Source organism: Microcaecilia unicolor, chromosome 3, assembly GCF_901765095.1.
Source record: "Microcaecilia unicolor chromosome 3, aMicUni1.1, whole genome shotgun sequence".
NCBI lineage: Eukaryota > Metazoa > Chordata > Amphibia > Gymnophiona > Siphonopidae > Microcaecilia > Microcaecilia unicolor.
Window position 1 is genome coordinate 506,884,424 of NC_044033.1, and position 25,645 is coordinate 506,910,068.

Genomic DNA, 25,645 nt, shown 5'->3' on the forward strand with positions numbered 1-25,645 from the left:
TGATTTAAACCTGCTACCTTACTTTAAGTACAGATTCTCTGTAAGAAAAAAAACTACCTCTCGCTGCAATTGTATTAAATAAACCTTTTCTGAAGCTAAATAGATGATCTTTTGTGTCTTGATACATGCCTTTAAATCTTGCAGCGCAGGATACTGCATTTCAACAGAGATAATATTTAATTCATTGCAATTGTGAATCATGTTGCCTTAAAGAGCAACTGGTGGAGAATTATTCAATATATATATCTTAAAACTTATAAATATTAGCTAGTGCTCTGGAGCAATATCCCCAAGTATAAATTATTTCTGGTTACACTTGGAGTCTTCTTCAACATATGAAGGCATTATTTCTCAGTTTATTTGGAATGGAAAGTGTCCCCACCTGGCATAGCGGGTTCTCTGGGGGGCCTTAGAACAGGGAGGAAGAGCGGTTCTCAATGTTGACTGGTACTATATAGTGGATAATATTGGATTGAGAGAGGAGGAAATTAAAGCCCTCTGTATTGCTGGAACAAATTTACTTCCCCTCACGTCCTTTATGGTCTCTTTTGTGGACTACAGAAGGAATAGGGGGCCTATCTTTGGGAGTCCAGAGTCCTTTTGTATGACATCTGTTTGACATCTGGGGGGAAGTATGTAGACGCTGGGGTCAATTGAACCAAGATTCCTTTTTAGTAGCGATTCTGTGGGAGCCTAGCTTTGCGGCAGGAAGGGAGAACAAGATATTTGCTTGTTGGGAACAAATGGGGTCGATTCACTTTCAGGATGTAATGGCAAGGGGCAGGGTTATGGAATTCGAGGCACTGCATTCCATGCATGATCTATCTATGGAGGATTTTTTTCCCTACATGCAAGTTCAGCATTTTATGATGAGACTGGGATGGCAATGGGAAGATAGATCCCTGTAAGCTGGAGTGTTTGGAGAATTTATGGCTCCTTCTGAAGAAGCTACCTAGACCCATTTTGGTGATATACAGATTTATCAGGGAGTGGGACCCATTTTTTCAGAAATTTAGGTGCTCCTGGGAGGAGGATTTGCAATGTAGCTTTTCTCCTTCAGCATGGGAGACCATGTGTGGAGAAGTACAGAGGGCTTCAGTGTATGTACTGGTGCAAGAAAATGCCTACTATGTCTGATATATGTTGGAGGTGCAAGACTCAGACGGGAACATTTTTACATGTCTGGTAGGGATGTGCTTTGATAGTTCTCTTCTGGGTGGGAGTGATGAAAGCCCTCTCGGTTATGCTTAGGACTTCCTTGGTCTGTGGTCCTACAGATTGCCTGTTGGGAATGCATAATGAGTGGCCTCTTTGGTAGGAGGGCAAGATGCTGAGGTGGGGGTTAGCTACGGCAAAATGCCTCATAGCATTGCACTGGAACAGCATGGACCTCCTACCTTAGAGGAGTGGAAATGTAAACTAGGCCAACTACTTTGGATGGAACGCCTCACGGCTCGGCGAAAGGATTGCTTTTTGCCTCATAAGCAAGATTGGGATAGACTCCAAAACTGTTTAGCTCACATTGAAAGGGGGAGGGATATTTTGGGAGATGATATGTTGAAGGGAAGTTCGTTTGGAGGGAGGGTGGTTAGGAGAGAAGGTGGGAGATGTTGAGGTTATGGGTAGATTGTCCTGAAGAGTTCACTGGACAATCTGATAGAGTTGGGGGTTTATGGCACAGGCTGGTGAAGGGGGTGTTGGGAGGGCATTTTCTGGAAGGGTGTTGGTTTGTGGAAGGGGATGCTTATGCTATTGTAAGTTGAGGCTTTTGAGGGGGGGGGGTATAATGTTTGTAATTTCCCTCCCACTTATCTTTCATATTTTGAAATGTAAATGTGCAAGCTGTTAACTTATTTTGAAAATAAAATATTCATTGAGAAAAAAAGTTATACAATATTTAGATATTATGTTTTTATAAGTTTCTTATTATTTTTGAAGATAATAACTGATAGACCTTTGACCATTCTTCTAATTTTTGGATATCTCTTCTCATGGTTTCTACACCCTTTGGTGTATCTATATTGGCTGTCTTTGTGTCATCTGCAAAAAGGCAAACTTTTCCCTATAACTCTTCAGCAATGTCTCTCACAAATATATTAAACATAATAGGCCCTAGTACCAACCCCTGAGGCACTCCACTACTCACTCTTCTTTTCCTCTGAGCAGATTCCATTTACCACCACCCTCTAACGCCTGCCTGTTGGTCAACCAGTCTCCAATCCAGTTCATCACTTTGGGTCCTAAGTTCAACCCTCTCAGATTATTCAGGAGTCTTCTGTGAGGAATCATATCAAAGGCTTTGCTGAAACCCAAATAGATTGCATCTAGTGCATGTCCTTCATCCAGTTTTTTAATCACCCAGTCAAAGAAATCAATCAGATTAATTTGGCAGGAATCTTTTCCTTCAGCGCGACTCTATTTTTCCTATCACTGACTTGAGGTTTACTGTCCTGTAGCTTCCCCAGTCCTTCCTTGTCCCTTCTTCTGTGAAGGGGGACCATATCCACTCATTGCAAATCCCGCGGAACCTCTCCTGTCTCTAAGGATCTTTTAAATAAATCCTTAAGAGGTCTTGTCAGGATTTCTCCCTCACTCTCCTGGGATGTATCCTATCCGACTCCATAGCTTTGTCCACTTTCAGATTTTCCAGTTGTTTATAAATACTTTCGTCCGTGAATGGCGCAATATCCACTCCATTCCCAGATATAACCTCGGCACCCAACAGCGATCCTTCTCCAGGATAAAGTCAGAAGGACAGAAATATAGTAACTTATAGGCACCAGTAGATCTCCAAGTCACATGAAAGGAAGTTTTGTTTTTGTTGTTGTTTTTTTTTTTAACATAGGATAGAGGTAAAGTCAGCAGATTACAAGAAATCTATTAAGAAAGAGGGACACACAGGGAAGAGAGCAGTTTAGAGTTTATGAAACAATCCAAAACACAAATTTGAAAATATATAAATTCAAAATATCTTAGCTTCATGCTTTCTAGGATTTCCTTCTCTCCAGAAAGCAGTTCCTCCCTTAAAGACAGACTCTTACTAGGCACCAGGTACAATGGAAGCTAAATTAATTAAATTAAGCCTTAATCAAATCTGCAATAGGAAGTTTCAAGAAAAAAAGAAGCCACAGATCTGGAAGTACAGCACCCTTATTTGGGGTCCCATGCTGGTGTCTGTCTCTTTCCTGCTCCTGCGTGTGGGCTGATTGCATTAACACAATAACCTGTTCCCAGCACACAGGAGCAGGAGAGTGACAGACCGAGGGAGGAGCAGACACAGTAAGATAGGGGGGTGGCGGGTGGTGACAGCCCAAGAGGGGGTGGAGGCGGCCCAAGTGGAGGGAGGCAGTGGGGGCAGCCCTGCACTGGGCTCGGCTCTGTCTGTCGGCAGCCCTGTCCTTATTAAACAATCAAATCCAGCATAAAAAATAAAACACATGGCAAGTTTAAAGTCAGAAAGGAAGAAATATAGTAACTTATGGACCATTTACTTGGGAACCTCTTAACAGTAGCAGCAAAGCTGCTTTTCAGGGTGCTAATTCAAACAGGAGAAACACATACTTAGATGAAAAGGCTGCTATCTTGGAATGGGCAGGGTGTTACTCCAGAAGACTACTGACAGCAGTTCAAGAAAAAGGTCCTCTATACAAGACAGTTCCTGAAGCTTCCTCTGCAGAATTAAGGAGGTTACCTGGAAGTGATAACAACCAGAAGGGAAGACAGGAATGGAAAGAGCCAAGGTTATTCTCCTGGAACAATTTTTAGATGGCTTGAGTTCATCCATGAGGCAGTGGGTCCAATGGAGAAAGGGACCAATGATAATGCATCCACAAGATCCAGTGAGAATTCAGGGGCCTTGAAACTGATGCCAATGATGCTGATGCCTTTGGATCAGACTTATATGATCTGAAGAGATTCTCCTTGAACTCCTGATGGCCACGAAGACCTCTAAATGTCATCTTTGACGGATGTTTGTGTAGCAAAAAACACAAAGTCAGGAGTAAACTAATTAGAAATTACAGACCCAAAAGACTCAAATTCTAGCAACTGGTTCAGTCAACTGTAATAAACACACAAAATTTAGTGAGATAAGATGAGTTCCAAGATGGCTGCTGACTGAGACAGACGTGTTTTAGAGCTCCTCCAGATTTTACTGCTACTCTCTAATTACCTTGTAATGCCGAAGAGAAGGGGCAGAGCTGCTGCTACTGCAGCCCAGCAGCAAAGACCTTTGATATCTTCTGGCTTGATTGAATCTTATCTGCAACGAGCTCAGGTTTCAACAGCAGCGTCGTCGGTGAGCAGTTCACTGGAACAGCCCAGGATAGGAGACCAGGAGCTGAACCTTGAACTGGAAGTTTCTTTGAGCCCCCACGCAAGGGCCCCTCCTCCCCAGCCTGTGAGAAGTAGTTCTCCGTGGCGGCATCCTTAGCCCTGAATACCGAAGTGTTACAGGGTGGAACTGGACGGGAGGCAGTGTTAGCCTTAATGGAGATTTGTCAGCTTCTTCCCTGTTATCTCACACTTCCGGAAAAACACAGGAGGAGTTGCGAGGGACATTGGAAGGTGAGAAACATGTTTCACAGGAAGAGAGTGAGAGCATTGCATTTGCTAAACTTTTTCAGAAACCAGATGAAGTGACATTGGACAATCTATGGCAGTTGATTGCAGAAATGGGGAAGTTTTTGTGCCCCCAGATGAGGAAAATAAGAAATGAAGTTGTGATATTAGATGGGAAGGTAACAGAAATTGAGAATGAGGTGAAAATAGTTAAAGCAGATTTGGCTAAACAGGAAAAGGATGTTTTAGAGTTGAAATCACAGCAAACAACAATGCTTAAAGACTTGGTTAATTTAAGGAGAAAATCAGAAATGCTGGAAAATACTTCAAAATCTAATAATCTGCGTTTTATAAATTTTCCGCGACAACCACTTATCTCCCCTCGGGAGATGCTAAACAATTACCTCAGAGAAATTCTAGAGATAGAAGATAAAGATATGCCACCCTTTTCACAGGTTTTTTATATACCTGTGAAGAGTTTGGATCCCTTACAAAGGAATAATATTCAGAATGTGCAACCATTGGATGTTTCTGCCCTTCTTGAAATGTCGGATTCAGAACAGATAACACCAACTACTATGTTGGCCACAGTAGCGTTACCTTCGGACAAGATCTGGATTTTAAAGAAGTTTTTTCAGAATAAAGAAAAAACCTTTCGAGGTTTGCAAACTCGTGTTTTTCCAGATCTAGCGAGGGAAACGCAAAGGCGACGACAAAAGTTTTTACAGATGAGACAGGAGACACTTCAACTTGGCGCAACTTTTTACCTTAAATATCCTTGTAAATGTTTAATTTCCTATCAAGCCGTGAAATATGTTTATTTTGATCCTGACCAATTGTCATCTTTTTTAACATCTAAGAGAGCTCCTAGTTAAGTAAAGTTGAATAGAAACTCATCTGTATCTCAAAATTTGATTTATAAAGTTTATTACCTGTTTTCTCCTATTTAGGAATCTTGGACTCCTGTTGTGGACTTTAAATGAAGCTATAATATTTAATTTGTGTTATGAATAATATCTTTAGATTTAATTGTAATAGTGGATTTTTCTTTACAAGTTTATACTTGTTTACTATGTATAAAAACGATAAATAAAATATTTAAAAAAAATTTAGTGAGATAAATGTGCTCAGAAAACCAATATGTACCCAACAGTGCAATCTCAGGAAGGCAGCACTTTTTCTATCATTGCACATTATATATCTCTAGTTATGAATTCAAGTTGAAAAGTACAATCATATTATATGCTTCCACATATTCTGACGGGGACCTTCTCGTATGAAAACATATATCCACAATCCCATCTTTGATAGGTGCACAACTAAGGATATTGGGAAAGGGGATGGGACTTGATATACCGCCTTTCAGTGGTTACAATCAAAGCGGTTTTCAGTTTATATACAGGTACTTATTTTGTACCAGGGGCAATGGAGGGTTAAGTGACTTGCCCAAAGTCACAAGGAGCTGCAGTGGGAATCAAACCCATTCCCCAGGATCAAAATTCACTGCACTAACCACTAGGCTACTCCTCCACTCCAGACCAAAGGCATGACAGGCACAAATTATGGATGTCAGTGTCCAGCAGAGTATGGTTATACTAGACATGTTTGTTGAAGCCACTGGGCATCTTCTACTTCTGGGATATCAGAAGAAAAATGGCTGATTTGATGGTATAATTTTCATCCAGTGGGGTTCAATGCACAGATGCTGATACAGGTTACGACCATGTGAAAAATTAAGGAAATATTAAAAACACTTGAAAAGCCTAATTAAAGGATCACAAAGAACTAAACTAAGGCAGTCCAATGTTGCCATTGAATTAGCTATTGTCTTGTATCTTGTATAAGTCTATCTATATTCCTTTTATATAGAAGACTAGTGTCTGCAGTCAACTGGACTCCCAAGTAGGCGGTTAGCTTGGCAGAGTTTAAAAAAGGGTTGGACGGTTTCCTAAAGGACAAGTCCATAGACACTACTAAATGGACTTGGAAAAAATCCATAATTTCAGGAATAACTTGTATAAAATGTTTGTACGTTTGGGTAGCTTGCCAGGTGCCCTTGACCTGGATTGGCCGCTGTCGGGGACAGGATACTGGGCTCGATGGACCTTTGGTCTTTTCCCAGTATGGCATTACTTATGTACATCTCTCCCTATGCTCCCTCCCAGGAACTCCGTTCACTAGGCAAATCTCTCCTAATTGCACCCTTCTCCTCCATCGCTAACTCCAGACTCCGTTCCTTTTGTCTCGCCGCACCTTATGCCTGAATGGGCTTCCTGAGCCATTACGACTAGCTCCATCCCTGGCTGCCTTCAAATCCCGCTAAAGACCTACCTGTTTGATGCTGCTTTTGACTCCTAACTTGTCACTTGCTTGTAACCTTTATCTTGTCTTCCTCTCTTCAATAGTCTCTTTCCCTATGTGTCCTTCTGTCTGTCTAACCCTTATCCTTATTGGTCCTGTCTGTCTGTCCTGATTTAGATTGTAAGCTCTTTTGAGCAGGGACTGTCTTTTCTTCATGTTCATTTGTGAAGCGCTGTGTATGACTGGTAGCGGTATAGAAATGATTTATAGTAGTAGTAGTAGTATCCTATATAATAAAAAGCACCCTCAACGTTCTGAAGCTGACTCCATGGCTTCAGTGAAGGGTTTGAAGCTTCTGAAGCTCAGGCTCCATCTCAGTAAGCTCCGCCCTTGTGTCAAAAACGTCATGATGTCGAGGGCAGGTAAATCGGAATAAAAGAATCACGCCGCTCGAGCTTCCATCTCAGTAAGCACTGCCCTCGCGTCAAAACTTCACGATGTCGAGGGCGGGTAAATCGGAATAAAAGAATTGCGAAAAGGCTCCAAAAAAAAAGAAAAACTACACTCGCGAACCCACAACAACCGCGCCAGCGCAACGCATACCCTGTCTCTCGCACAAAACGACTCGCGTTCACAAAACAAACCTGCCTCTCGCTGTCAACATCTTGCGTGCCCACACCAAACGCACATGCGCATCGACTATGCACACTGTGTCTCGCCGCTCACGCAAAGCACCAGCTGTCATTTCAAACACTGACAGCCGATACTCAACCATTACTTTTAAAAGAAACAGGGAAGAACGGAGTGGTGCAGAAAAACGGACCAAATTCTTTCAGCAGACAAAAAGTTTATACAAGTGAGTGCCCAGACTCTGCCACACAGATTTCCCTACACTCCCCACACCCCCAAACATCATACACAAACCATAACAACCTCCACACACATCACCCCTACCATCACCACCCACTCACATCATACAAAAAATCACCAAAGGAGGGAGGAGGGGGGGGGGGCAAAGGGAAAGAGAAGAGAAGGAGGGGGGAAGGGAGAAGGGGGGGGAACACACTCTATCTCTGTCAAACACACTCTCTCTCACACAATCACACTCTCTCCCACACACGCACTCGCACACAGTCATTCAGAAACACACACACTCACAGATACACAAGCACCCAGTCTCAATCTCTCTCTCACACACAGTCACTGAAACATACACACTATGAGGAACACCTGGCTAGCGCCCGTTTCATTGGTTTCAGAAACGGGCCTTTTTTACTAGTAAAAAAATAAACTTTAAAGTTACTCGTGTTGAAGAAACTTATGGTAATAACAACACAGGTTTGGTGGACTTCATGTAAAAACTGGAACAGAGGTGGCCCTTTGTGATGGTGCAAATACTGGAAATCTTACACATGCTCAGCAGACCATTCTAGAAAGTTCTGAAGCTTTGTTTACAATTTTCCTTTGCAGGCTCCATTAGATGATGTGATCTGCTTGTGAGGACAATAATATCCTGGGTGTCTGCAGAGAAAGATGTAACTTCTGCTCGAACATTACTTGATGGTTAAAGGTGAAATTAGATCTTACCTGCTAATTTTCTTTCCTCTAGACCCTCCAGACCGGTCAAGACGCGTGGGTTATGTCCTCCTACCAGCAGAGGGAGACTGAGAAAACACTAAGCTTTTGAAGCCTGTATATATAACCTGTGCAGAACCTCCACTAGCCAGTATAACCCTGACAAAGCAGAGAAACAAAAAACACTAACAACAACTAGCAACCCTGTACGTGGTCACAGTAAACTGCAAAAACAAGAAACATCTTCCGCTTGCTCTTACGGAAACATGTTCCTTTGCCTTTGATAAAACAGTTGGGCTTCTACAGGTGGACTATCAAAGAAGAGCCCCACCTGTCCCGGACTCCTATCACAAAACAGAAATAAACAGTCTGCAATTAGAGAAACAACAATTTACAGCAGCCAAGAATTATCCAACAAATACACCTCCTGGCCTCCAATACAGACAGGACGGGCTCTTGACCGGTCTGGAGGGTCTAGAGGAAAGAAAATTAGCAGGTAAGATCTAATTTCACCTTCCTCAGCGACCCTCCAGACCGGTCAAGACGCGTGGGACGTACCAGAGCAGTAACTAAGTTATGGGAGGGACCTACTAAGGCCAGAGGTCAAAACTGCTGCCCCAAAGCGCACCTCGTCCTTTGCATGCACAGGAATCCTATAATGCTTCACAAAGGAATGCAACGAAAACCAAACCGCAGCCCGACAAATATCTAACAGAGAAATCATACTATTCTCCGCCCACGAGGCTGCCATTCCCCTAGTGGAATGAGCAGACCAGCCCCTAGGCACCACAGGACCCTTCACCAAGTAAGCAGATGCAACCGCCTCCTTCAACCACCGTGCTATGGTCACCTTAGGAGCCGCTGCACCCTTCTTTGGGCCACCATGAAGAACGAACAAACGGTCAGAGGCTCTGAAGTCCTGAGTTCCAGAGAGATAACAACTCAAAACTCTCCTGACATCCAGCTTGGCAATACCACGCTGCTCCGAATCTCCAGCCATATCACCCAACACTGGCAGAGAGATGACCTGATTAACATGGAACTCGGAAACCACCTTGGGCAAAAAAGGAAAGCACCGTCCGCAACGAAACCTTTCCCTCAGAAAGGACAAAAATGGTTCCCTAAAAGACAAAGCCTGAAGCTCTGAAACACTCCGTGCTGAAGTAATCGCCACCAACAAGACCGCCTTTAAAGATAAATCCTTACAAGATGCCGATACCAGAGGCACAAACGGAGGCCTGATCAAAGCATCCAAAACTAGCTTCAAATCCCACGGAGGCACCATCCGTCACTGAGGCGGACGCAGCAACTTAACACCCTTCAAAAAACGCACTACCTCAGGCACAGACGCGAAGGACTTTCACTGAAGCTTCCCACGAAAACATGACAAAGCTGCCACCTGAACCTTCAGTGTAGACAAGGCCAGACCTCTATCAACACCATCGTGCAAAAATTCCAAAACTTCCGCCACCGAAGAGTGAAACGGCCGAACTCGATGGTCTTCACACCAGTGCTCAAAGATTCTCCAAACCCGGACATACACCAAGGAAGTGGATCGTCTACGGCAACTCAACATCGTAGCAAAGCCACTGGACGAAAGCCCCTTCTTCTTCAACTTGTGCCGCTCAAGAGCCAAACCATAAGCGAAAACCGAGCCGGATCCGGCATGATTATCGGGCCTTGACACAGAACTGATCCCAACAAAGGCAGGGCCGCCGCCCCTGCCAACCGCACCAGGTCTCCATACCATGGTCGACGCTGCCAATCCGAAGCTACCAGAATCACCCGACCGGAGTGATGTTCGATGCGCTATATTACTCGACCGACTAACAGCCACAGAGGAAACACATACAGTCACTCCCGAAGCCAAGGCAACAGAAGAGTGTCGATTTCCTCCGCTCAAGGGTCTCTTCAGCGACTGAAAAAAAAAAAAAATCTCTGAACTTGCGCATAGCGAGCCGTTGCGCTAAGATCACCGAAAGTCCCCAGACCGACACAACTCACTGGAACACTGACCGAAGAAAAGACCACTCTCTGGGATCTAGAGTGTGCCTGCTGAGATAATCTGCATCTATGTGACCTACCCCGGCCACATGCGCTGCCAAGAGAGCCTGAAGATGAGTTCAACTGCGCCGCCAAGGCTCTTTGTTCCCCCCTTGACGGTTGACATATGCTACTGCCATGGCATTGTCACAGAGCACTCGGACTGCCTTGTGGCGAACCACCGACGTCAAGGCCTGGCGCGCCACCCGAATGGCCCGAGTTTCCAGCCGGTTGATGGACCACTCTGCTTCTGCCCGAGACCACCGGCCTTGAGCTACCTGACTGAGACAATGTGCCCCCCAACCTTGCAGACTGGCATCCGTGACCATTACCAGCCCCCGTGGGGACTCCAACGGCATTCCTTTCCCAAATTGCGCGGACTGAGCCACCAGCGGAGACTGAGACGAGGGGCCACCGACAGCGGACAACACATTTCCAAGTCCTGCGACAGAGGGGACCAACGACTGAGCAGAGCTGACTGTACCTGACGCATGTGCGCCCTGGCCCACGGAACTACCTCTATGGTCGCCGCCATCAGGCCCATGACCTGACGATAAGTACGGGCCGTCGGCGCCTTCTCTGCAAGGAACCGACGAATCGGACCCTGTAACTTGGAACCAAAAGGCTGCACAAAGGAAAGTGAAGATAAGCTTCCGTCAAATCCAGGGAAGTGAGAAACTCTCCTTTCCTGACCGCACCAGTGACCGACTGCAACGTCTCCATCCGGAAAGAGGGCACCTTGAGTGCCGCATTGACCCTTTTGAGATCTAAAATGGGACGAAAAGTGTCCTCTTTCTTGTGGACCACAAAATAGATCAAATAGCACCCTGAGCGTTGCTGATCTGAAGGAACAGGAACCACGGCTCCCAACGCGAGCAGCCACCGCAGAGTGTCCCTCACTGCTGCCCTCTTGCTCCAAGACCGACAGAGGGATTCCAGAAACACTTCGGGAGAACAGCTTTCGAATTCCAGCGCACATCCGCCTCGAAACACCTTGAGAACCCACTGATCTGACCTGATTTGGGCCCAACTCTGGTAAAACAGACTCAGCCGAGCCCCAACATGCACCAGAGCCTGAGCCTGCACACCTTCATTGGGAATTGTGGCCTGAATACTAACCTCCCGTGGAAAAGCCACGCCCTCCGCGACGACTCTCACGAAAGAACTGTGTGCGCTGGAAAAACCGACCCCTAGAGGTCCTACTACTATTAAACATTTCTATAGCACTACTAGACTTATGCAGCGCTGTACAAATTAACATGAAAAGACAGTCCCTGCTCAACAGAGCTTACAATCTAAATTGGACAAACAGACAGCTAGGGGTAGGTCCCACTCGATCTGCCCGGCCTATACCGCTGAGCCTCCCTAAACCGTCCCAGAGAGGAACTAGTTCTGGCCCCTGCCTTGAACCGAAAATCTGGAAGCCATAGAACCTTGGTATCACTAAGACCTCACACTAACTTGTCCAAATCTTCTCCAAAGAGCATAGCTCCCTTAAGTGGCAGAGACCTACAACCATAGCCATATTTTTTGTCTGAAGTAGGCAACAAATCATAAAAGCCTCAGACAAAAAGGATGAACCCATGTCCAAGTCGGCTAACTCCTGACCCCCAGAAGAACCAACATCTACCGAATCATCCAGGAGCTTCTCGGCCCAACGAAAACATGCCCGAGCTACCAGACCCCCACAAACCGAGGCCTGCAGGGCTAGAGCCGACAAAACAAAACTACGCTTGAGAAAAGATCCCAACTTCCTATCCTGAGGATCACGGAGGGCCGTTCCTCCATCAACCGGGATAGCCGTAGCTATAATTACTGCCGTCACTACTGCATCTACCGTGGGAGCCTTAAAGGAATCCCTATCGTCCTGAGGGAGGGGATAAAGCCTCGCCATTGCCTTTGCCACCTTACACGGCAAATCCCATTCCTGACAAATCATCTCCCGGAGATCCTTGTTCATAGGGAAGGATCACGCCTGACGCTGAATGCCCTTCACCAACGGATCCTGGACAGTTTCCCCCAAAGCCACCTCAGGACCAAACTGAAGGGTGGACGACACCTGATCTATGAGTTCTGACAGCTCATCTCTATGGAAAATCCGCACTACTGAAGGATCCTCTCCAGGAATCCAACAATCCTGCTCCTGAGAGCCGTCAATTCCATCTGACTCCCCCAGATCACTAAGCGCAGCTTCTGCAGCTACAGGAGAAAAACATTGCCTGTCCTCTGACCACTCTAACCGTGGTCTCTCAGCCAAGACGGAAATAGCCCCCTCTTCCAATTGGGGGGGGGGGGGGGGGGGGTCCCGATCTCCAGGCCTGATACCGCGTCTAGACAAAATCTGGAGGAAAGCCCACCATTCCTGGACCGTCATTAGGCCCTTTTGTGCCAAAAACGGAGGCCGCAGGCCCAAAACCAGCCGGCTCCACGGGCCGCGTCAGACTCAAGATGGCGGCTGTTCCCGCCGAAACTGTTCCCGCTGACAGCGGCCCTGCCTACGCTCCCGCTGACCCGGAGACTCCCGACACCATCGATCCCTCCGCGGTCAAGTCGGGGGGTGCCGCAGCCACCTTTATAGGTGCACCGCAAAGCTACACTGAGCGCCTGGCGCCTCTACCCCTCGCCACGAGCACGCGTGACATCGGAGGAGCTGGGCCGCCATAAACCACGAGGGAAGGGAAAAGCTGTTCCGCAAACGCGCCAAACCAAAAACTCACTCACACTGCAAAAGCACTGGAGAAAGCGCTGCTCTCTCGTTCCAGCAAGGAATCAAAACCCCCGTTCGGTCCGCTGAAAATAAAGAAATAAATGCCCTTAAAGGCACAGTACTCCAACTCTGGCAGCTGGAAATTGTAAGGCACTCAAGGCTACAATACTGAAAAAGCAGCCGAGGCACAAAGCTGCCAAGCAAAACGAAATAGAATAACTGACCTTAAAGGCACAGTACTCTAATTCTGGCATCTAGAAATTGTAAGGCACTCAAGGCTACAATACTGAGAAAGCAGCCGAGGCACAAAGCTGGCAAGCAAAATGAAATAGAATAACTGACCTTAAAGGCACCGTACTCTAATTCTGGCATCTGGAAATTGTAAGGCACTCAAGGCTACAATACTGAGAAAGCAGCCGAGGCACAAAGCTGCCAAGCAAACAGAAATAGAGAGCAGCACAGGGGGAGGGACCCAAACATAGGTGTAACACCCCAGGGGGAAAAACTGGGCCCCACCAGACCCAGGGCCCCAAAGCACTTTTTTTTTTTTTTTTTTTTTTTTTTACACACACGTACAGGGTACTGCAACAGAATAAAGTTTGGAAGGAAAAAATCCTACGACCCAATGACAAACTACCTCACCAGATTATTGGAGACTGCACAGGCTGTCAACTGCTACCTCTGCTGAGACTGAGAAAATACTGGCTAGTGGAGGTTCTGCACAGGTTATATATACAGGCTTCAAAAGCTTAGTGTTTTCTCAGTCTCCCTCTGCTGGTAGGAGGACATAACCCACGCGTCTTGACCGGTCTGGAGGGTCGCTGAGGAAGTTGATGTTTTCAAGCAGTTCTAGCACTTACATAGACTTGTACAGTAGGTACAGCTATCTTTGATTGAACGGTGGTTTTTAGTTGCTGCATCTGTTCTCCCAGCTGCTTCTCCATCAGTTCTACTTGCTGTGCGCATGTGATCAGATCCGCCTGCAAACACAGGATACTTTAGCTTAGTACAGTCTTAAGATTCCAAAATATCTGGACATCCAGCACCAGTTTATGGAAGACATTATGGGGTAAATTCTATAAGTGGCGCCTAAAAATCGATGCCAAAACTTTTACGCGCTGAGCACTAATTCTATACATGATACATGCCCTTTATAGAATAGTGCTTAGGGCAAAAACCACACCTAACTTTAGGAGCCGACAATTATGCCTGCTAAAAGCTGGTATAAATGCCGGAGCCTAAATCAGGCGCAGTTCAGCTGAATTCTGTATTTCTGCGCATAAAGTTTTAGAATGCCCCCCAAAATTTATGAGCATTAGGATTTACACGCGGATCATTAAAGAATACGATCTGTACATAAATACTAATTAAGGCCAATTAACACCAATAATTGGTTGTTAGCAGCCAATTATTGGCGCTTATTGGCTGGCTAAGCAATTAAGTTGTGCATGCAGATTGACTACATGTGCTGATTTGCACAAGCAACTTCAATTGCCGTTTATAGAATCCAGGGCTATGGGGATAATTCTATAAAGTAGGCACTAACATTTATGCAACACATCTATGCCTGTTGTTTTGGGCCTAAATACGAGCTAAACGTCTTATACATAAAGGAATCCTGTTCAGAAGGAATGGATCCTAAGGAGCTTAGCCGATATTAGGTGGCAGAGCCGGTGGCGGGAGGCGGGGATGGTGCTGGGCAGACTTATAGGGTCTGTGCCCGGAAAAGGACAGGTACAAATCAAGGTAAGGTATACACAAAAAGTAGCACATGTGAGTTTATCTTGTTGGGCAGACTGGATGGACCGTGCAGGTCTTTTTCTGCCGTCATCTACTATGTTACTATGAGCCTTGCAAACGTTTTACGTGTAAGACATTTTAGCAAGGCTCATATTTAGGTACAGAAGAACAATGTTGTTTTTTTTTTTATTTTTATTTATAACCATTTAAATTTTTACAAGCGATAAAACAACTTGCTGGAAATACAGAGAAAATAATATGTAGGAATTATTTCAGTCAGGTAATTCTATTCTCTTCCTTAGACCACTAAATAGGGAGAGTGAAACAAGATAAGGAGATCAATTAAACAATAAACAGAGAAAAAAACTGTGGTATTAACCGGATTATCCCCCGATATTACTCGTCTAATTCATTATTCCACATTGATCATCTGGTTGGCTTCTTCAAGGCCAATACGGTGTATAGTCAAATCATTTCATTGAAAAACATACTTATTGTCCAATATTAGTTAGAATACATCTGATTACATTCTTTCTCTTTTAAAAACCAGAAGTTATTTAACAATACATATACTTAAGTCTCTAATTCAAATCCCACTGATTAAAGTAATCCCAGTTTTCACAGGCTTCACTCCTTTTAAAGTAATAATTTGAGGAATTGAAGAGGGTATAGATGGCTAAGTGGGAGGCCGGTGAGGAGTAAGTTGCAGTAGTCAAGGCGAGAGGTAATGAGAGCGTGGACGAGAGTTCGGGTGGTGTGATCAGAGAGGAAAGGGCAAATTTTGCTGATGTTGAAGAGGAAGAAGCGACAGGTCTTGGCAGTCTGTTGGATATGCGCAGAGAAGGAGAGGGAGGAGTCGAAGATGACACCGAGGTTGCGGGCAGATGAGACGGGGAGGATGAGGGTGTTACAGCTAAGGGTCACACTCACTCAGGATTCCCCTTTTTCTCCTCCTGGTCTCTTGGCAGGGGACTGTCAGGCAACCAAAAACCCCTCTATGGGCATAATTCCAACCTTTTTCCCCTTTGCAACTCCTCCCCACTTGTATTCTTCCTCCCCCCCTGCATTCTATTTCCAAACCACTCCCCATGGGCTGGGCTTCCTCCCACTCCAGCCCTCTAGCAGGGACCTCCCTCACCCCATGGCTCTGGAATAATCTGTCGTTTTAGTAATACCCATTCCCATGGGGTATTACACTAGCATGCATTGGTACCTGTCCTTTTGCGCCTAAATATGAGACAAGAGATAAAGTAGGGGCGGGCCAATCCAATTCCAACACAAGGGTAAAACAAAATGATTATTATTTTGGTCAGACTCAACGCAGATCTGCATTTCGGCACAGAGGTGCCTGCCTCAATAGTCAACAAATCAATCCAGATGAATATGGATAACAGTGTGCACAATTTCATGTAAACAATGTACAGGCATTGCTGTTTTGTGTTATGTCATTTTTTGTTTTACAAGTTTGCGGTTTAGCTGTATCCAATTTTCCTCCACTGGTATTTGTAATACCAAAGTCGCTGTCGTTTATGCACCTTGTATATTGTTTATATGAAACTGTGCATACTGTTATCCATATTCACCTGGATTGATTTGCTGCCTCTGTGCCGAAACGCAGCTCTGCATCAAGTTTGACCAATAAAATTATCATTTTTTTACCCTTGTGTTGGAATTGAATTGGTCTGCCCCTACTTTCTCTTATCTTGACTTTTATACACCTCCTTCCACTTGCTGCAAGTTTTCTGAGCATATTATTTGAATACATTTAGCTTGAATACGTGATGAAATGATGTGTGACAAACAGGCATATTTTCGAAAGAGAAGGGCGCCCATCTTTCGACACAAATCGCAAGATGGGCGTCCTTCTCCCAGGGTCACCCAAATTGGCATAATAGAAAGCCGATTTTGGGCATCCTCAACTGCTTTCCGTTGCAGGGACGACCAAAGCTCATGGGGGCGTGTCAGAAGCATAGTGAAGGCGGGACTGGGGCGTGCTTAACACATGGGTGTCCTCGGCCGATAATGGAAAAAAGAAGGGCGTCCCTGACGAACACTTGGTCGACTTTACTTGGTCCTTTTTTTTTTTTTACAACCAAGCCACAAAAATGTGCCCTAAATGACCAGATGGCCACCGGAGGGAATCGGGGATGACCTCCCCTTACTCCCCCAGTGGTCACTAACCCCCTCCCACCCTAAAAAAAATTAATATTTTTTCCAGCCTCTATGCCAGCCTCAAATATCATACCCAGCTCCATGACAGCAGTATGCAGGTCCCTGGAGCAGTTTTAGTGGGTACTGCAGTGCACTTCAGGCAGGCAGACCCAGGCCCATCCCCCCCCCCCACCTGTTATACTTGTGGTGGTAAATGTGAGCCCTCCAAAACCCACCACAAACCCACTGTACCCACATCTAGGTTCCCCCCTTCATCCCTAAGGGCTATGGTAGTGGTGTACAGTTGTGGGGTTTGGGGGGGCTCAGCACACAAGGTAAGGGAGCTATGCACCTGGGAGCTTTTTCTGAAGTCCACTGCAGTGCCCCCTAGGGTGCCCGGTTGCTGTCCTGGCATGTCAGGGGGACCAGTGCACTACGAATGATGGTTTCTCTCACGACCAAATGGCTTGGATTTGGTCGTTTCTGAGATGGGCGTCCTCGGTTTCCATTACTGCCAAAAATTGGGGATGACCATCTCTAAGGTCGACCTAAATGTTGAGGTTTGGGCGTCCCCGACAGTATGATCGAAACGAAAGATGGCCGCCCATCTTGTTTCGATAATACGGGTTTCCCTGCCCCTTCGCAGGATTCCTGCGAGGACGTCCTCAGGAAAACTTGGGCGCCCCCGTTAAATTATACCCTTCCACATGTCCACAGTGATGAAGTGTTGCAATGATGCAATGTCACGAAACTGTCATAAATGATATTACACACAGTAAGAATTCGATCCTTTTCTAAGTGACACTATTTATGACCAAACTTCCAATTCCCAGGAGACCATAGGGAAGAAGCTTACTTCATTTCAGTTCTGGTACATTAGAAAATGAATTTGTATCTGGCACTGGTTGCTGTATGGACTTCGGAAATACCATTCAGCACACAGAAGCTAAGGTTTTCATGTGCCACCTTTACATAGAATATACCATAGGAATTATTTGATGGTAACTAAAATCCTGATTTTTTATTACTGTATTTGACTTTATTACTTAAGTAAAAGGTTTTGCATTTGCATTCCAAAAGACAAAAGGAGAAAAAAAAACATATAAATCAAAGAACAGCTTCGGGTTTTACCAAAATGATGTGTAAGAAGACCTCATGTTGTCTTAAATTGAAAAGTGCTTTTGTCAGCAGAAACTTTGTATCCTGGCTGCTTTGGTCTTGTTTTTCCTCTAACTTTTCAAGAATTGTTGTGTACTGGTACGCCAGCTCTTGGGATGCTTGCAGATCAGCATCGATATGATTGGTGGTTGCTGGAATAGCTTCATTCAGAATAGACGGCACTGTGTATACAGATTTAATAAAAGATGTGCATACAATTGCAAATTATTATTACTATCTTCTTATATATACAAATCTAATTTCAGTGTTCTAATCAGAGAAAACACTAAGAACTCTTTAACTCAATAACATATCTAGGATTTTATGGTGAAATCTGGTTATTACCACAAAGTAGCTCCCTTTTCGTGTAAAGGGTACATAAGTATTGCCTTACTGGGAAAGGCCAAAGGACCATCGAGCCCAGCATCCTGTTTCCAACAGTGGGCCAATCCACGTCACAAATACCCGGCAAAATCCCCAAAATGTACAAAACATTTTATACTGCTTGTCCCAGAAATAGTGGATTTTTCCCAAGTCCATTTAATAACGGTCTATGGATTTATCCTTTAGGAAGCCGTCCAAACCTTTTTAAAACTCCGCTAAGCTAACCGCCTTTACCACATTCTCTGGCAACGAATTCCAGAGTTTAATTACACGTTGAGTGAAGAAATTTTTTCTCTGATTCGTTTTAAATTTACTACGTTTTGACCTTGTCTTCCCTGAGTGCCCCTTTTTATCCCTTGGTTATCTAGCAGTCCAGCTATTCATTTATGCCTTCTTGTTTCTGTATACTTTAAAACAATATCAATTTTTTGTAACATTTTGTAGTAACATAGTAGATGATGGCAGATTAAAGACCTCACACTTTGACAATTTTGATAATTTTCTGATGCTTCATTGGATAAAGCAAAGACACTCACCTGCAGCAGGTATTCTCCGAGGACAGCAAGATAAATATTCTTACCGATGGGTGATGTCATCTGCCAGAGCCCTGCGTAGGAATCCTTTCTAGAAGAGTTTGGAAGCGGCTCACCGTACAAGTGCATCTTTCCTGCCCGCTATCATTGCGCAGGATCAGCTCAGTCTGATGTAATAGCTGATAGAATTCAATTCCAAGGGGAGGTGGGTGTAGCAGTAAGAATATGAATCCTGCTGTCTTCGGAGAACACCTGCTACAGGTGCAGCCCTTCTGTTTTTCAGCAGTGGATTCCTCAACCTCCCAAAGTACTGTTATATGAAACTTGGTCCAGGAATCGGGCTGTTTGGACCCACCAGTATGAAGCAGCTGGCAATGTGGCTGCTCCAAATAAGTGATCTTACTCTTTTGCTTTAAAGAACGAATGAAAGGATGTTTTGGAATATTTATAATTTTTTTGGGGAATTTTGGAATACTTATAAGCACTCTGAATCGTTTGAACATTTGGGATATTGTTAGAATAGCACCAAACACATTTTCACTGAAAAAAAATGTTTACACAAAGGAAGTTTCAATGATTATAAATAACGGCCATAACAGTTGATAATGCTATATTGATGTTTTTTTTTTTTTTAATTTGCAAATGTGAGGCCGAAGGGCAGTAAGTAGTACTGGTAGTAGTATATCCCTACTCGGAATATTAGAGTCTTCCTCTGACTGGATGTATCTGTATGTGGGTAATTTGGATATAGGCAACCTTTAAGTCTAGACAGCATAGTCTATTTCTTTTCTGAGTTAGAGGAGTGTGGAGGAGTGGCCTAGTGGTTAGGGTGGTGGACTTTGGTCCTGGGGAACCGGGGAACTGAGTTGGATTCCCACTTCAGGCACAGGCAGCTCCTTGTGACTCTGGGCAAGTCACTTAACCCTCCATTGCCCCATGTAAGCCGCATTGAGCCTGCCATGAGTGGGAAAGCGCAGGGTACAAATGTAACAAAAATAAAATAGATACTATTGGAGATTCTACATGGAATGTTGCTACTATTGGAGATTCTACGTGGAATGTTGCTATTCCACTAGCAACATTCCATGTAGAAGGCTGCGCAGGCTTCTGTTTCTGTGAGTCTGACGTCCTGCACGTATGTGCAGGACGTCAGACTCACAGAAGCCTGCTCGGCCACATTGGTGATCTGCAAGGGCCGACTTCTACATGGTAGTGGAATAGCAACATTCCATGTAGAATCTCACATAGTAGCAACAGTGGAGGAGTGGCCTAGTGGTTAGAGTGGTGGACTTTGGTCCTGAGGAACTGAGTTCGATTCCCACTTCAGACACAGGCAGCTCCTTGTGACTCTGAGCAAGTCACTTAACCCTCCATTGCCCCATGTAAGCCGCATTGAGCCTGCCTTGAGTGGGAAAGCGGGGGGTACAAATGTAACAAAAATAAAATAGATACTATTGGAGATTCTACATGGAATGTTGCTATTCCACTAGCAACATTCCATGTAGAAGGCTGCGCAGGCTTCTGTTTCTGTGAGTCTGACGTTCTGCACGTACGTGCAGGACGTCAGACTCACAGAAGCAGAAGCCTGCGCGGCCACATTGGTGATCTGCAAGGGCCGACTTCTACATGGAATGTTGCTAGTGGAATAGCAACATTCCATGTAGAATCTCCAATAGTAGCAACAGTGGAGTAGTGGCCTAGTGGTTAGGGTGGTGGACTTTGGTCCTGGGGAACTGAGGAACTGAGTTCGATTCCCACTTCAGGCACAGGCAGCTCCTTGTGACTCTGGGCAAGTCACTTAACCCTCCATTGCCCCATGTAAGCCACATTGAGCCTGCCATGAGTGGGAAAGCACAGGGTACAAATGTAACCAAAAACAAATTATGGGGAGTAGGGTGCCCAGGGAAACCATTCTGAACTTTTGGTCTGCCAGATAATAAGATATTGACACCTAACGCTTGAGAGTCATGCGAAAAACATAACTAAGAAGATGTTTCATTCAATGTGGAAATTAAAAAGAATCAGACCATTTTTCCAAGGACTGTCTTCCGCAATCTGGTACAATCATTGGTACTCAGTCATCTGGACCATTGTAACTCGCTCTACGCTGGCTGCAAAGAGCAAATACTCAAAAAACTCCAGACAGCCCAGAACACGGCAGCCAGACTAATATTCGGCAAACCAAAATACAAAAGCGCGAAACCTCTACGAGAGAAACTACACTGGCTCCCACTTAAAGAACGCATCACGTTCAATCTCTGTACCCTAGCCCATAAAATCATCCATGGTGATGCCCCAGCCTACATGACAGACCTAATAGAACTACCACCCAGGAACGCAAAACAATCTTCTCGCACATTCCTTAATCTTCATCCTCCCAAGTGTAAAGGTCTGAAATACAAATTAATGCACGCATCTACCTTTTCCTATATGAGCACGCAGCTCTGGAACGCGTTACCACGCAACCTGAAGACGGTCTATGAATTAACCAATTTCCATAAACTATTGAAAACCTATCTCTTCGACAAGATATATCACAAAGATCAGCATGTGTAACTGTATATTCTTTAATATATCCAGAAATGTCTTATAATGTCTTTTACTTTAAAACTATTATGTATTTCAACACTATGTAACAAATAACCTCTGTAAACCAAATGTATATTCTCTTCTATTTCCAATTTCCATGATGAATTGTAAGCCACATTGAGCCTGCAAAGAGGTGGGATAACGTGGGATACAAATGCAATAAATAAATAAATTGTTCCGGGCCCTTAAGTCTAGGATGGAGCAGAATCCCCTCATCTGCTTTGTGACTAGGAAATACTTGGAGTAAAATCCCTTCCCTTTTCCCCCTGGTGGAATGGGTTTGACTACATTAGCATGTAAAAGGGATAAGAGCTCCTTTGAAAGGAATTCCTGATGCGTGGGATATGCATAAAGGAATCCTGTGCAGTAGGAATGGATCCTCAGAAGCTTAGCCAAAATTGGGTGGCGGAGCAGGTGGGGGAAGAGAAGTTGGTGGTTGGGAGGCGAGGATAGTGGAGGGCAGACTTATACGGTCTGTGCCAGAGCCGGTGATGGGAGGCGGGACTGGTGGTTGGGAGGCGGGAAATACTGCTGGGCAGACTTGTACGGTCTGTGCCCTGAAAAAGGCAGGTACAAATCAAGGTAAGGTATACACATATGTTTATCTTGTTGGGCAGACTGGATGGACCATGCAGGTCTTTTTCTGCCATCATCTACTATGTTACTATGAGCTAATTTTGATGCTCCCGGTGGGCAATTTGCTTCCTATCTGGACTGTTTTGAGAACCCATCGGTCTGAGGCCACCTTTCCTGAAAAGAATTTGGCCTCCCTCCTATTGGAAGGTTGTCGGGAGCTAGTCAAAAACCCATCCCCTGATTTGATTGGGCAGTGGGTATTATTCATTTACAGGAGGAGACAGCAACATTCCGGGTCCCTGACGAAGATCGTCTCGAAACCCTGCAGAGTTGGACACAGATGGTATTCTGCCACTACGTTGGAAACGGTGGCGAAGGAAATTTGTCGACGCCGATACTAGCAGCAGCCGCCGGGTGTTATGCACACACCCGGCAGCACAGAGATAAGTGCGCCTTTCTTCAAGAATATCTTCTTTAGGAACATTTTCTAAGAGTGTCCTTCCCTACATCGTGTTCCTCGTTACCATTGTTTATAACAAATTTCTAGTGCATAGGTATAGGACACTTCAGATGTTACTTTTGTAAAGAGTGTTGAAGAGTGTTATAATCATATGGTATTTGTGTAAAACCTGCGTTTAGGTTTTGTTTGAACTTATTAGCAAACGGTTTGTAAGTTAGCAGTGAATATGATCATGGATCTGTTCAGCCAACTCCAAGGATTCAACGTATTACCTGCAGTCCTTTCGATCAACATGTACCTACGGACAATTTTAGACTCTCTTCTCCTTCCCTATTTTCTTCTTCCCCGTTCCTCCTATTCTAACTAATTTTATTGTATTTGAATTTAATTGCATTGTAAGCCACGTTGAGCCTGCACAACTGTGGGAAAAACGTGGGGTATAAATGTACAATAAATAGATATGAGTAGGAAAGTTTCTTGTGTAGGATATAGATAGAGGGCTTTCTTTGTAATTGATTATATGGTAGGCACGTTATTGTTGTGGCCATCACTTGATTTGATTTGCTCACGGGTGTATTAAAGATAATTTGGATATATTCTATGATAGAGAAACCCATCCACCCTCTAGGAACAGCCTAACTCATAGTGGGCTGTCCGCTTGGGTGAGTTCAGCCTCTGAGAATTTCTCCTTTCACACAAAATATTATTTTCATTGCTTTTGTGTATCGGTTGGCATATTAAGCTCTCTATACCCTTTTAGCAAGTGTGTAGAATTGAGTTCTATAGAACCCTGGTTTGTATTATTTGTAATTGAGAAACACTTCTACAGTGTATTCAAAAGACGTGATTCCACATCTTAGTAGAGCACTTAATCAGACATCAAAAGTTACTAATTGTCCTGTTCCGAATTAGCTGCTATTTTCTGTCAACATAGCCACTCCAAATTATCCTACGGCGAATTTTCCGCACCAAATTGTCCACTCCCAATTGCCCGGTGCCGAATTTACCAGTTACTATTGCATATCCAGAAGATGCAGGGAGGCTTAGTCCTTACCATAATCCTCCCTCCGAAAGGACGGGAGGAATAATTGAGGTGACTTTTGGAAAAAAAGAAGGAACCGTGAACATGGACACACCCATCTGTGAAATAAAAAATCCTTCTAGCTGAAGAAACAGCCACCAGGAAAACAGCTTGCTCCCAACTGCCCTAGCACCTCAGTAGTCCGGCACCAGTTGTCTTCTTCGAAACGTCCGCTCCGAATTGTACGCTTCCAATTGTCCTGCTCCCAATTACCCTAGCACCAAATTGTCTGATCCCAATTGTCCTTCTTCCAATTGCTGTGCCACCCCTTCACCCCCAATCCAGAGTCCAGAACCAATCTCCCTTCGTCTCTCAGTCCCCATCTGTGAATTCAGCACATTCTCTTCTCCTCTTTTTCCCTCAGCCTCCACCTGCGAATCGAGCACCTCTCCTTCTTCCCTCAGCAACCCCATCCAGCAACTCTCTCTCTTCTTTCCTCAGCCCCCGTAAATCCAGCAACTCCCCCTCATCTTCCCTCAGCTGCCCATGAATCCAGCACCTCTCCATCTTCTTCCCTCAGCTCCAACTCTTTGAGTCCAGTAACTCTCCTTTTTCTTTCCTCAGCCTCCCTTGTCCAGTACCACTCCCTCAACCCTTCCCATGAGTCTAGCAACACTCTCTCTTCTTACTTCATCCCCCTCATAAGTCTCCCTCGTGTTCCCTGAGACCCCCTCTGCAAGTCCGATACAGTTCCTTTGTCCTCCCTCAACCTCCCCTGTGCATCAAACCTAATTTGTTTTCCAGCACCTGCAGCAGTAACATGCTACCTGGGCTGGCATCGGATCCTTCTCTCTACCGCGTCTGGCCCCCCCCCCAACACAACTTCCTATTTACGCAAGGGCGGAACGCAGCAGAGGGAAGGATCCGGGGGAAGGGGTTGAGAGAGGATGAGGAAACGGTGCTACATTTGGGGGGGAGGACGTCAGACTCACAGAAGCAGAAGCCTGCGCGGCCACATTGGTGATCTGCAAGGGTTGACTTGTACATGGAATAGCAACATTTCCATGTAGAATCTCAAATAGTAGCAACAGTGGAGGAGTGGCCTAGTGGTTAGGGTGGTGGCCTTTGGTCCTGGGGAACTGAGGAACTGAGTTCGATTCCCACTTCAGGCACAGGCAGCTCCTTGTGACTCTGGGCAAATCACTTAACCCTCCATTGCCCCATGTAAGCCGCATTGAGCCTGCCATGAGTGGGAAAGCGCAGGGTACAAATGTAACAAAAATAAAATAGATACCATTGGAGATTCTACATTGAATGTTGCTACTATTGGAAATTCTACATGGAATGTTGCTACTATTGGAGATTCTACTGGAATGTTGCTATTCCACTAGCAACATTCCATGTAGAAGGCTGCGCAGGCTTCTGTTTCTGTGAGTCTGACGTCCTGTACGTACGTCAGACACACAGAAGCAGAAGCCTGCGTGGCCACATTGGTGATCTGCAAGGTCCGACTTCTACATGCTAGTGGAATAGCAGCATTCCATGTAGAATCTCAAATAGTAGCAACAGTGGAGGAGTGGCCTAGTGGTTAGGGTGGTGGACTTTGGTCCTGGGGAACTGAGTTGGATTCCCACTTCAGGCACAGGCAGCTCCTTGTGACTCTGGGCAAGTCACTTAACCCTCCATTGCCCCATGTAAGCCGCATTGAGCCTGCCATGAGTGGGAAAGCGCAGGGTACAAATGTAACAAAAAAAAATATTGCCCTGGTACCAGCATTGCAGGAAGCGTAAGTACATAAGTATTGCCATACCGAGACAGAATGAAAATCCATCAAGCCCAGTGTCCTG

The 25,645-nt window shown here is 45.0% G+C and overlaps 1 protein-coding gene across 1 annotated transcript in view; it reads right to left on the reverse strand.

Annotated features, from left to right (window-relative positions):
• The window catches only part of CFAP206 (cilia and flagella associated protein 206), a 109,695-nt gene that overhangs the window by 38,676 nt on the left and 45,374 nt on the right, over nt 1-25,645 (reverse strand). Inside the window, exons 7-8 of the mRNA XM_030199112.1 lie at nt 18,209-18,417; nt 14,047-14,166 (exon numbers count right to left, since the gene is read on the reverse strand). Coding sequence (XP_030054972.1) covers nt 14,047-14,166; nt 18,209-18,417 — 329 coding nt within the window. The remainder of the gene's footprint in view (nt 1-14,046; nt 14,167-18,208; nt 18,418-25,645) is intronic.